This window comes from Alosa pseudoharengus, unplaced genomic scaffold, assembly GCF_046254945.1.
Source record: "Alosa pseudoharengus isolate Yale_2024_CS ecotype anadromous, Long Island Sound unplaced genomic scaffold, YU_APseudo_1.1 YU_APseudo_1.1_scf_13, whole genome shotgun sequence".
Classification (NCBI taxonomy): Eukaryota; Metazoa; Chordata; class Actinopteri; order Clupeiformes; family Clupeidae; genus Alosa; species Alosa pseudoharengus.
In genome coordinates, this window is record NW_027468598.1 from 31950004 (window position 1) to 31962293 (window position 12290).

Sequence of the window (12290 nt, forward strand, 5' to 3'; positions counted from 1 at the left end):
AATAAAGCTAAATATACAGTTGAAATACAGTTTGATGACCACCCTTTGTATTTTGCAGAATATTAATTACAAATTTGACCATTATAATTTTGTAGTCTTTGAGCAAAAAGTGAAACTGTGTTTTTAATATGTTATGCATGTCATAGTCAAAAACTGAAGATACATCAAAAATCTCTAGGCCTACTATATTCAAATTATTTAAAGTTATTTATATAAAGCGTCTGCCAAATTCCAAAACCATATATCTGAGGTTGCTGACATTGTTTCACATAGGATTTTGTATCTCAATCACTGCCAAAACATATGAGCAATTCTTGTCTGAAACCGCTAGATGGTAACATCGGACAATCATTTGCCGCACGGTCTCAGGATATCAAAAGTCAAATGCAGTATATGTGAGTAAAGTAGAAGAGCCAGAACTGCCAATGAGATTATATAGTAGGCTATATGCTAGGCAACCCACTCATATCACATTGGTTACATATGAACTTTCATTAACAATCATTATCAATTATTAGTTTCACTATAAGCTTGCCTGCCTGCCTACCCAAATTACTTTTTTGCTCTCTGAAATTAATTTGAATCAACCAGTGCGTGTTCAACAGAGTACATTTTAAAGTCGGCTAGTGTTGGCTAGACGTTGCAACTTATATTGCTCACGGTTTGAGCTATATCCTGTAACAGACCAAAGCCTACTACGACCCTACTGAGAATATTTTACCCATAGGGCGTAAGTCCACTGATTCAAGGCTACCGAAGTAGGCATGCCTGGACATGCTCTTCATGATTTCCAACGATTAGGCCTATAACGTGAATATTAAATAATTCAAAGGGTCATGGAATATCAAAATAATACTATCATATGTGCACAGCATGAGTTTGTGTGTTTCAACTCAAGCGTACAAAAAAAGTTATAGCCTACATGATTGATTCATACTTAGTCTACTTCAAATGTGCGTAGGCCTTGATACATTTGCATAATAGTCTGAAACCTTTATGAAAACACAATGAGCCCAATGCAATGACTACCTTCCGTATATCATATTGTAAGGACTTGCACTAGCACTGATAAAAACCGAAACAAAGTTTCTCTCCAAGGTTGCAGACAGCCGTTTCATCCAATCCCAGGCCATGGAGTGACGTAGAGGCGTCTGCTGCTGGTTGAAAGATGAAAGGCTGTTCAGAGGGAAGCGCTGGGCGTTCAACCGCGGCCCCACGAGCTCGCATCAAACAGCGGGCCTCCCGAACGCAGCAAACCGCCCGGGGAACACTGAAGAGCGGACGATGGTGGAAGTAAGGCGGATCTTTTTCCTGTTGAACGGAGCACTGAACATCAATCGTCCAATTTGACTGCAGATTTCGCGTGTGTTACAGCTAAACAGCCTGCAAAAGAAACACCAATTTAGACTACTGTAATAATTTTCGGTTTAACCTGTTTGTTTTGTTTTTTGTGACGAGAGTGTTGGCGAACTTGACTGCGCTTTGATGTAGAGACCTACATGCTGATCGGAGATCAGATTACAAGCGTGAGATCGCAGCCATCCCTGCCTTTGATCTCGGCGCTGACTTTGTCCTCATTTTTAGGGGATTGTCCAGAGCTGCGGAGACCGATAGACTGGACGGACGGCAAGTGAAACGACTCTGCGGGGCGATGCGGGAATAAACAAAGAAGAGAACTTTGAAGATAAACAAAAACGTTTATATTTAGAGTGGAGGTCAAAAGAGAGAAGTCCGGGCTTATAAAACAAACCGGTAAGACAAGAACCCCTACAATAGTCCCTGAGTTTGACAGTTGTCATGACTTAGGCTAATGATTTGAAGTAACCTTCTCCTTGCTGAAAATGCACGACTCTTTAAGATCTAGATAATTCTTCAATGCAATGCTGTTAAATCACATTGTTTAAGTTAACAAACACTCCCCTGGAATAGCTCCCATAGGCTACCACACATTTCAAGGGAAAGTTTGTCTCTTTTTGCACAATCATATTTATATGAGCTCTACATTTTCTATGCTGAACCGGGCTACTTCGTTTGGCAACTTCATTGGATTTGATAATTATTAATTGCACTCCTGTTTTACCTTAGCCTGGTTGTAAGTGCCAACTGATAGACACTCATATTTAATTTTTTCCATCTTAAGTTGGGTATCATAAATTATTGTAAACAAACACTTGTATGGGCGTTTTAGCGCAGTCGATTTGTGCAAACCATCAAGCATTAGGCTTTTATAGAATGGTTACGCATATTCAAGCAATTATAACTGAACAACACTATAAAGTTACGTTATAGGCTAAATACTGTGTGGCGGTACGGATTGGTTGACATTTAAACGCAAAGAATCGATGAGTACTGGGAGGACATGTAGAAACAATATCAAGTCGTTAACTTCGCCTTTGAAGTGCCGGGCCAGCAACAAGTATGCACTGCAAAAAAAAAAAAAAAACTTGAAAAGCGATACAGTTTCAAATCAACTTTGCATCTGAATTGTCCATATATCTGCGATGCAAGTAGTAAATTACGCGGACTCTTACTCAGAGCAGTTTGAGAACAACAGGCTTTGTTGGCAAAATGGGCTTAATTAAAATGGGCTGCTGCTGAGATGGAAAGGGTTCGTCAGCCTCTTTAAAGATTACGATCTGGATAAGGCATAGGTTTTTCCTCTGACTGCGTAATGGTCCACTTAAAGAGTGAGGTAAGCTAATAATGACATGTAGATGGACTAACCTTTTCGGTGAGAGAGAGTTCAAATCCATTCCATGAACATAATTGATACCTCCAGCAGAAGTCAGACCCATAACTCACGGGAACCCATTGACAGAAACGGGGCCATGCATACGTAATAAGTAATAAGTTGCCTATTCAGCTGACCACATGTAAGTTTAGACGAAATGACTTCTGCAGATAGCATGGTAGGTTAAATATAAAATATGTCACGAAGCAATGAACATGTTTATATTGTCACAAACATATTATGCTATACATAACAATAAGTCAGTGAAATAATAATAATAAAAAATAATATATATATTATATTTTATTGTACTGTGTGCACATACCCATCTTTTATTTTCTTTGGAAATGTCTAGCTCCTTTAGTGTTCTATGGAGCAAATGTTAGAGTGTGCTTACCAACCCCAAAGCCCCTTATACACAACTGAATATTTCCCTAAAAGCAGCATAAGACCTTTGCTGTTTAATCAAAATGATAATATACAAATGTTTTTATAATGCTTTTTGTTTGCCAGTGTGAGACTTTTTGTTGTTGTCTGTGTTTGATTTGCAGCCAGAGAGGGGTCGGTCAGGATGGCTGCTTCCCTCGGCGAACACACCTGGCTCCTGATCCTGAAGCTGCTGTTGCTTCTGCATTCCTCCATGGTGAGCCCCCCCTCCGCCTCAAACTCATGAAGAGGACTGTCCACACACTGGAGTTTAAGCTTGCGGCCCCCAACCAGAAAAAATACTCTTCATCAGGCAAAACAGGGCCAATGTACTACATTAACTACAGTGTGCCGTGGAGTAGGGCTTTCTCCTTCCCGTATACTTGTGGCTGGCATATAGAACATGAGCCCAGGCTTGGTGGGCTTAGTCCCCCCCCCCCCCCCTTAGTCTCCGCTCCCTCATGTTGTGAAGCCTGGCTCTGAAAAGGGCACATGCCCTCTTCTCACAGGCTGACCCACAGACAGCTCTCGGGGGTGAACTACAGACAGACATGTCCTCTATGTCGGTTAATTTCTACGGTGACATGACAGCCATTTGTTGCGTTTATAGTGACAGATATTTCAGACAGGCGACTTTGGCTGGCGATAGGTGACTTTGGTATGGGTCGTGGAGGGGAGGGCACATATCTGGAGAGTTGGGGGACACATATCTGTGTATGGCTCTATGTGTGTGTGAACTTGGTTGGCTGGTGTGTGTGTGTGTGTTTGTATGTTGAGTGTATGGTGTGAGTGTGTGTGTGGTGTGTGTGTGTTTGTATGTTCAGGGTGTTTGGTGTGTGTGTGTGTTTGTATGTTGCGTGTTTGTGGTGTGTGTGTGTGTTTGTATGTTGAAGGTGTTTGGTGTGTGTGTGTGTGTGTGTGTGTGTGTGTGTGTGTGTGTGTGTGTGTGTGTGTGTGTGTGTGTGTTTGTGGTGTGTGTGTGTGTTTGTATGTTGAGGGTGTTTGGTGTGTGTGTGTGTGTGTGTGTGTGTGTGTGTGTGTTTGTATGTATGTTGAGGGTGTTTGGTGTGTATGTTGGAACAGTGTGCTTATGTTCTGCGTGTTCATCCATTCTGTCTGGAACGTGTCCAGGCTGTTCTGTGCAGCGATGAAACGCAGGAATCCCACACCATCGCTCATGAGATTTGATGTCCCTCTCAGGTTCCCGTACTGACAGAGGAGACTCGGGAGTGCAGAGAACAGGAGTACAAGGATCGCCTCGGCAACTGCATGCCCTGCAAGCAGTGCAACGCCGGAGAAGAACTGTCCAAGGTCTGGCCATCAGTCCCTTACTCACACACACACAAACACACACAGACACACACACACACACACACACACACACACTCACCTTTATTGCCGCCTCACTGTAGTTCACGATGTAGTGTTGCTACATTGTGCTGTGCACTGTGCTGTATTGGTGTCATTTAACAGTAGCGTATCACCCCTTTAATGCGACTGGGTTATAAACTATCTATGATAGATAGAGTTTGTTTTCTCTGTTCTTTACTCCATTAGTTCTGGGGTTGAGCAACAGGCCGATTTACCCACTCTCAGCTGCCTCTCATGTGCGCTGCCCCGTGGCGTTCATATTCTTGTTCTGGTCCGTTTGTTTGGCTCAGTCAGCCTTTTTTTTCCCCGCCGACTCTTTGATACATTTGTTGTTGTGCTTGTTTGGGCCGAGTCGCTCTATGTCCTGCGTTTGTTTGGCTTTGATTCCTCACACGCACGGAGCAGATGGAGTGGAGCTCCGCCGAGACCGTCTCCCTAAGACGAAAAGGCCGGCTCACAAGACGGCTTCGCAATACTTCAAACCTGATAGGGATCAGTGGGAGTGTTTGATGTTCTGTTTATTTCCAAGCGGTCTCCCCCTTTCCAGCCAGAGGGGTAAAAAAAAGTTACAGGCTAATAAATTTGCTGCTGCCGCCACTTCAGGATTAAAAAAATAGGAAAAATATTTTCTTAAATATTTCTGACTTCCTCCCAGAACAAGATAAGACCTATTTGAGAGCCAAAAAAGGCAGGCAAATAGCGCACCTTTGTTCTTAACACACAATAGATGCCGATGTTTAGAATGGCTTGTCTGGTCCAATTATTAATGACTTCCCTTCTTTCACGAGCTGAAAAAAGGCTTGTGAGTTGCCACGTCTCGGCAGCAGTTGTCTGGCAATGCTTTGATCACTTAGACCTTCACCCTCCGACCCTCAACTATGCAACATAACCCCCCCCCCCCCCCCAGTACAAACCACCACCCCCACTACCCTCCCCCCCCCCCCCCCCGATTCCCATCTCTAAATTCCATTTTTATGATATTGTCTCCCTAGTGCGGACATGTCCGTAGGCTGTGGGTTCACTTTATGACGCCTTCCGCCCCAGCCGGAGTGCTCTTTGGAGGGTACTTACCAGAGGTTGATTTGAGAAACATGCAGCCCATTAAGGCCACCTACATACATACGTACATGCTGTTCAGGTGAGCTAGCTGTAGGCAAGGAAGGGGTGGGGGATTGGGGGGGGGTGCTGGTGGTGTGGGGGTGGGGGGTGTTGGCTCTGCTCGGTGCTAAAAGCTGGCAAACATGTGTGGAGCACATGCGCCTCCATTAGGCCTTGGTAGGCTGCCTTTTATGTTAGTGCACACTGCACGCTCTTATGGGCGATACGCTCCACTGCGTCTTATAGGGAGGGCTCGCTCCCTCTCCTTCTTCTCTTTTGTGTTCTCTCGGTCAATGAATGCTGAAAGGCCTGAAGTCATGGTCAATAATTGGCTTCCTTTAACATTGAAGTGTTTGTGCGCGGAGGGAGGGAAAGAGAGGAGAGAAGGGAGGACAAGAGAAGACAAAGGAAGACGAGAGGAGAAGAAAAGAGAAGAGACGAGAGGAGAAGAGGGGGAAAGAGAATGAGGAGAAAACCGTCTGCAGTGAGACATCAGGGATTGTCTGTTTCCTCCACAGTGGCCTGCCAAAGACCCCCCCCACCACCACCACTTCCGATCAAAAGCCCCCCCCCCCCCCCCATCAACAGTTGGAAAAAAGACATTTACTAGATAGTGGAGGCATTTGGTTTGTATGAAAGGAAGCCCTGCTTTGACTAATCCTTATCTCTCTCCGCAAACCTACAGCAGAAGAGTCTAGAAAATACTCTGTGTGTGAATCACCCCAGCAGGCCTGGTTTGGTTTCACTGCACAGGTATGGACTCTGGGTCGCAGAGTGTGTGTGTGTGTGTTGGACACCCAGACAAGTAAGGGAGCTGTTAGGGTACAAATTAAGTATGCGTTGGGGTGGAGAATACACACACACACACACACACACAAGCATGCACACACAGAGGCTTATACAAACACACACCCGTACACACAGACACACTCAAATACACACACATACTCTCTTTCTCTGTCTCTCCCTCTCTCTCTCACACACACAGGCACACACAGACACACAGACACACACACAGACACACACACACACACACACACACACACACACACGCCCTATATGTAATTGTGTCTGTAATAATTGCCTTGACGTCTTTCAGTGTGATGTGCGAATGTGTGATTTACGTTTTTGAGTGCGATGGCAACATGCCGAGCACTGTGTGTGTGTGTGTGTGTGTGTGTGTGTGTGTGTGTGTGTGTGTGAGTGTGTGTGTGAGTGTCTGTGTGAGTGTGTGTGTGTGTGTGTGTGTGTGTGTATGTGTGTGTGTGTGTGTGTGTGTGTGTGAGTGTGTGTGTGAGTGTCTGTGTGAGTGTGTGTGTGTGTGTGTGTGTGTGTGTCTGTTTTTCTTCTTCTTTGGTTTGCGTCATTGAACAATGATCTGGAAGATGGTGTGCACCTGTGAGAGAAAAGCGCACGCTGACCCTGCTTGTCTTGGGTGTTATGGCTGTGCCTGCTTGTCTTGGGTGTTATGGCTGTGTCTGCTTGTCTTGGGTGTCATGGCTGTGTCTGCTTGTCTTGGGTGTTATGGCTGTGTCTGCTTGTCTTGGGTGTTATGGCTGTGTCTGCTTGTCTTGGGTGTTATGGCTGTGCCTGCTTGTCTTGGGTGTTATGGCTGTGTCTGCTTGTCTTGGGTGTCATGGCTGACCCTGCTTGTCTTGGGTGTTATGGCTGTGTCTGCTTGTCTTGGGTGTCATGGCTGTGTCTGCTTGTCTTGGGTGTTATGGCTGTGTCTGCTTGTCTTGGGTGTTATGGCTGTGTCTGCTTGTCTTGGGTGTCATGGCTGTGTCTGCTTGTCTTGGGTGTCATGGCTGTGTCTGCTTGTCTTGGGTGTCATGGCTGTGTCTGCTTGTCTTGGGTGTCATGGCTGTGCCTGCTTGTCTTGGGTGTTATGGCTGTGCCTGCTTGTCTTGGGTGTCATGGCTGACCCTGCTTGTCTTGGGTGTTATGGCTGTGTCTGCTTGTCTTGGGTGTCATGGCTGTGTCTGCTTGTCTTGGGTGTTATGGCTGTGTCTGCTTGTCTTGGGTGTTATGGCTGTGTCTGCTTGTCTTGGGTGTTATGGCTGTGTCTGCTTGTCTTGGGTGTCATGGCTGTGTCTGCTTGTCTTGGGTGTCATGGCTGTGTCTGCTTGTCTTGGGTGTCATGGCTGTGTCTGCTTGTCTTGGGTGTCATGGCTGTGTCTGCTTGTCTTGGGTGTCATGGCTGTGTCTGCTTGTCTTGGGTGTTATGGCTGTGTCTGCTTGTCTTGGGTGTTATGGCTGTGTCTGCTTGTCTTGGGTGTCATGGCTGTGTCTGCTTGTCTTGGGTGTTATGGCTGTGTCTGCTTGTCTTGGGTGTTATGGCTGTGTCTGCTTGTCTTGGGTGTTATGGCTGTGTCTGCTTGTCTTGGGTGTCATGGCTGTGTCTGCTTGTCTTGGGTGTTATGGCTGTGTCTGCTTGTCTTGGGTGTTATGGCTGTGTCTGCTTGTCTTGGGTGTCATGGCTGTGTCTGCTTGTCTTGGGTGTCATGGCTGTGTCTGCTTGTCTTGGGTGTCATGGCTGTGTCTGCTTGTCTTGGGTGTCATGGCTGTGTCTGCTTGTCTTGGGTGTTATGGCTGTGTCTGCTTGTCTTGGGTGTTATGGCTGTGTCTGCTTGTCTTGGGTGTTATGGCTGTGTCTGCTTGTCTTGGGTGTTATGGCTGTGTCTGCTTGTCTTGGGTGTTATGGCTGTGTCTGCTTGTCTTGGGTGTTATGGCTGTGTCTGCTTGTCTTGGGTGTTATGGCTGTGTCTGCTTGTCTTGGGTGTTATGGCTGTGTCTGCTTGTCTTGGGTGTCATGGCTGTGTCTGCTTGTCTTGGGTGTCATGGCTGTGTCTGCTTGTCTTGGGTGTCATGGCTGTGTCTGCTTGTCTTGGGTGTTATGGCTGTGTCTGCTTGTCTTGGGTGTTATGGCTGTGTCTTAAATCACTCACTCGCTCCCCACATTTGCAGATTAAGCTTGCATCACAAAAGGGCTTTCATAAACAACCCTGGGAAGGGTATTACTATCTTGTTTAAATGTAATTCAGATGTGTGTGTGTGTGTGTGTGTGTGTGTGTGTGTGAGGGTGAGGCTCAAGCTCTAGATATCCCATCTTTTAAACCATTATTGAGGGTCAAGGCTAAACCTCTGCAAAAATGAAAACACATCTCAAATGACAACAGCACATAATCCCTTCATACCTGACTATCTGACATTCTTATACAACTTGTTTGGGATTAAAAAGCTTGGTTTCTGATACCTTTGTAAGTAAAGCAAACCTGTATTAGTCCTTAATATAAGCACAACGTTGTTGTTGTGAGGTTGTTTGGCTTCTGTATGGCTAATGCGTTTGAAGCGTTTCTGAGGCGTTTGGATGTAAGATGTGCGTGTTTGGTTAACGTTATTGAAACGTTTCTGAGGCGTTCGGATTGTAAGATGTTCGTGTTTGGCTAACGTTATTGAAGCTTTTCTGAGGCATTTGGCTAGTGTTATTGAAACATTTCTGAGGTGTTTGGCTAACGTTATTGAAGCGTTTCTGAGGCGTTTGGATGTAAGATGTGCTAGAGGCAGGAGACATGTGTCTCCACTCATCTTTTAGTCTCATTTGCAGAAAGAGGTGCTGGGAATATGGGAATATGGTGATATAAATTTTGAATGTAGCATGTAACACACAGACACACACACACACACACACACACACACACACACACAAACAAACTCAAACAAACACACACACACACACTTGTTCAACTTTTTCTGAAGTTGAACTTTATCTGAAGTAAAAATTATGTGGATGCATAACCTTTGGTGCGTGAGGAACACAAACACACTCACACATTCACACACACACACACGCGCACACACACAGGAACAGCAATGATCCAGATCTGATCCGCTGTGGTCCCTCTGGGCCAGACGCGGCCCTGAGCCGCGTGAGTCCCTGTGGCAGCCGTTCCCAGGGCCGCCCCGTCGTGGGGAGTCTGGGCTAATCTCGGAGACTGCGGAGTGTGTCTGAACACGCCGGAGCGTTATCTCACCCCGCGCTGTCCTCTCCTTACCCTGCCGCTGTTATGCTTGGCGTCCAGGGAGAGGACAGAAAACAACCCAAAGGGCGCGGGGAGCGACGCGTGCCGATGTCTGAGCTTGCTCCGACTGAGACGAGATCGCTGTCTCTGGCCGATACGCAGGCTTATCCGACCCCACGGAGCTCATTCAGCTGAGGCCGACTGTAACGCCACCTCCAAGGGGAGGACAAAACATGCGGTAGGCTGAAGAGTCGAGACAATAACAGAGGTCAAGAGAACACGTCACACAGTATGGCATCACGAATCGCACATACAGTATTATTCGCTGTCTCAGAGGAAGCTATTCGTAGTTTGGGAGATACATAATGACAGAATCCAACTGAGCATGTGTTTGTCTGGTATACACACACACACACACACACACACACACACACACACTTTAAGTTACACAGAGCTTGCGGTCCACCAGAACCATCTTTAGCCATCTTCTCCCCTTATCTGCACTTTATTATCTCTTCCTCTCCTTGTATCTTTTCCTTTTCTCATTTCGTTCTTTCTTTCTTTCAACCCTTTTATCTTCTCCTCACTCCCCTTCATATCTCCTGTCTTTCTTCTCATCCACCATCCCTTGGCTCTGGGGGTTGCTGTCCTACTTGTGTATTTGGTGTGAGCTGTCACTCGTTCCTCTTCTCTTCTCTTCTTTTTCTCATTCCTTTTTCTTCTGGTCTCCTCTTCTACAGTGCTCTCATTTCCTTCCCCTCTTCTCCTCTCCTCCTTTCTCCCCCTCTCCTCTCCTCTTTACTCCTCTCCCCCTCTTTTCACCCTTCTTCTCTCCTCCACTGCCTCTTGTGCAGAAAGTGACTAAAGAACTCTTGGCACTATCTCTCTCTGTCTCTCTCTCTGTCGCTGTCTCTTTCTTTCTCTCTCTCTTTCTCTCCTCTCTCTCTTTTCTTTTTTATCTGTCGTTCCAACTCCTACTTAACCACACAAAAACTTGGAACACTTACAAACATTTAGACTTCACCACGGTGTATTAATCACAGACATTGCGCACGCACGCACGCACGCACGCACGCACGCACGCACACACACACACACACACATACACACTCACAGTATTGTCTTTCAAACATTGACTCTGTCATAAGCTCTCACCCACCAGTCCACATTACAGCATCTTAGCTCACATAATCTAACAGTGCCCTGAAAGTGTGTGTGTGTGTGTGTACATGCATCTGTCAGTGTGTGGGTGTATCTGCGTGCATGTGTGTGTGTGTGAGCGTGAGTGTGTGTGCCCAGGCCGTGAAACAGTACCCAGGCGAGGAGAGAGGCGTCCTGTTTGAAGCTGACCTTCAAACTAATGATATATGAGCTCCCATAATCCATCTGTGCGACGGCGGTGGAATGTACCGTGGTAGCGGCACTCACACGGTGGCGGCGGCAGCAGCTGCACCAGACAATACACTGATGTGATGTCATTCCTGCGCTCTCTCTCTCTCTCTCTCTCTCTCTCTGTGTCCCTCTGTCTCTTTCTCTGTCTGAGTCTGTTTGTCTCTCTCTCTCTTTTCCCTGTCTTGCACTCTCTCTTTGTGTGTACATCTCTCTCTCCCAACCCCCCCCCCTCTCTCCCACTCTCTCTTTCTCTCTCTTAGATAATGTCTACATCACTAAATGTCTGCATTTTTCCATACATTAGATTATATGATATGATATGGGAAAAGGTCTTGTTGTATGCTGTGGTGTGTGTGACATAGAGATCTCTTGAGAGAGAGAGACTTCCTCAAGGGTGTACCCCATTTTTGGAACATGTTCAACAAATTTTCTGTTGTCCTGGAATGGCGGGGTCTTGGTGTGCGGAGTATGATTACATATCGCTGACAGACCAGCATTGTTAACGTCTAATTCCATATCCCATTTCTTACACAAAAGGCTGCAGCCTTCTGGAATCTTTCTCTTGCTTTTTTTTTTCTCTGTGTGTGTGCATCTTAACAGTGTAGAGAACAGCGTTTCTCGTTTTTCGGCAGGTCGCACACTTTACCCTCGCCCCCCCCCCCTCCCCCCCCCCCCGGGCATCTGAGCGAGCAGGAGACCTGATCCCAGGCCTGTGTTGTCTCTTTACGGGAAACATCGCTGTGTTGAGGGAACAATGCGTTGGGTGTTGTCCTCCATTGTCTGAGTATTGGAGTATTGGAGGGGGTTCAGAGCGAGCCTGAACTTGATATCACGGCTACCTCAACCACCGGTGGTGCAGAGTGTCTTTACACCGTCTACCCATGATGCATTGCTGGATGGCTGTTGGCTGAGATGTCGCTTTTTGTGGTTTTGAACTAAGAGAAAGCAGCCACCGGTGTCCTACGTTATGGAAATATGTTAGTATGTGACATGCATAATGCATTATCACGACATATGAAGCAAAGAACAGGGTTGGTCTCAGCAAAAGGAACTAAAACATACAAACCTTTCACCAAAAAGCTCTCACACTAGCATGATGAGCCCACAGGTTTAGGTCTGTATTGAAGTGAGAGGGCCAGTATTTCAGTTGAAAAGAGTGAGGTCTATTTATTCAGATGCTTTTGGGGGTATTTGGACCTCTTGAGGTGCACACATTCCAAAGTAAAGGGGGGGGGAGAAAAAAAACTTCT

General features: G+C 46.2%; 1 protein-coding gene across 3 annotated transcripts in view; it reads left to right on the top strand.

Annotated features, from left to right (window-relative positions):
• Nucleotides 1-995: 995 nt before the first annotated feature.
• The window catches only part of tnfrsf19 (tumor necrosis factor receptor superfamily, member 19), a 29038-nt gene continuing 17743 nt past the window's right edge, over nt 996-12290 (top strand). For 2 of the 3 annotated variants that reach the window (XR_012986583.1, XM_076282843.1), the window contains exons 1-3: nt 996-1752; nt 3283-3374; nt 4358-4468. Coding sequence is in view for 2 of the 3 variants with exons in the window: in XM_076282843.1 (XP_076138958.1) it covers nt 3303-3374; nt 4358-4468 (183 nt within the window). In the remaining variant the exon portion in view is untranslated. The remainder of the gene's footprint in view (nt 1753-3282; nt 3375-4357; nt 4469-12290) is intronic. The other variant, XM_076282844.1, reaches the window with a different exon arrangement.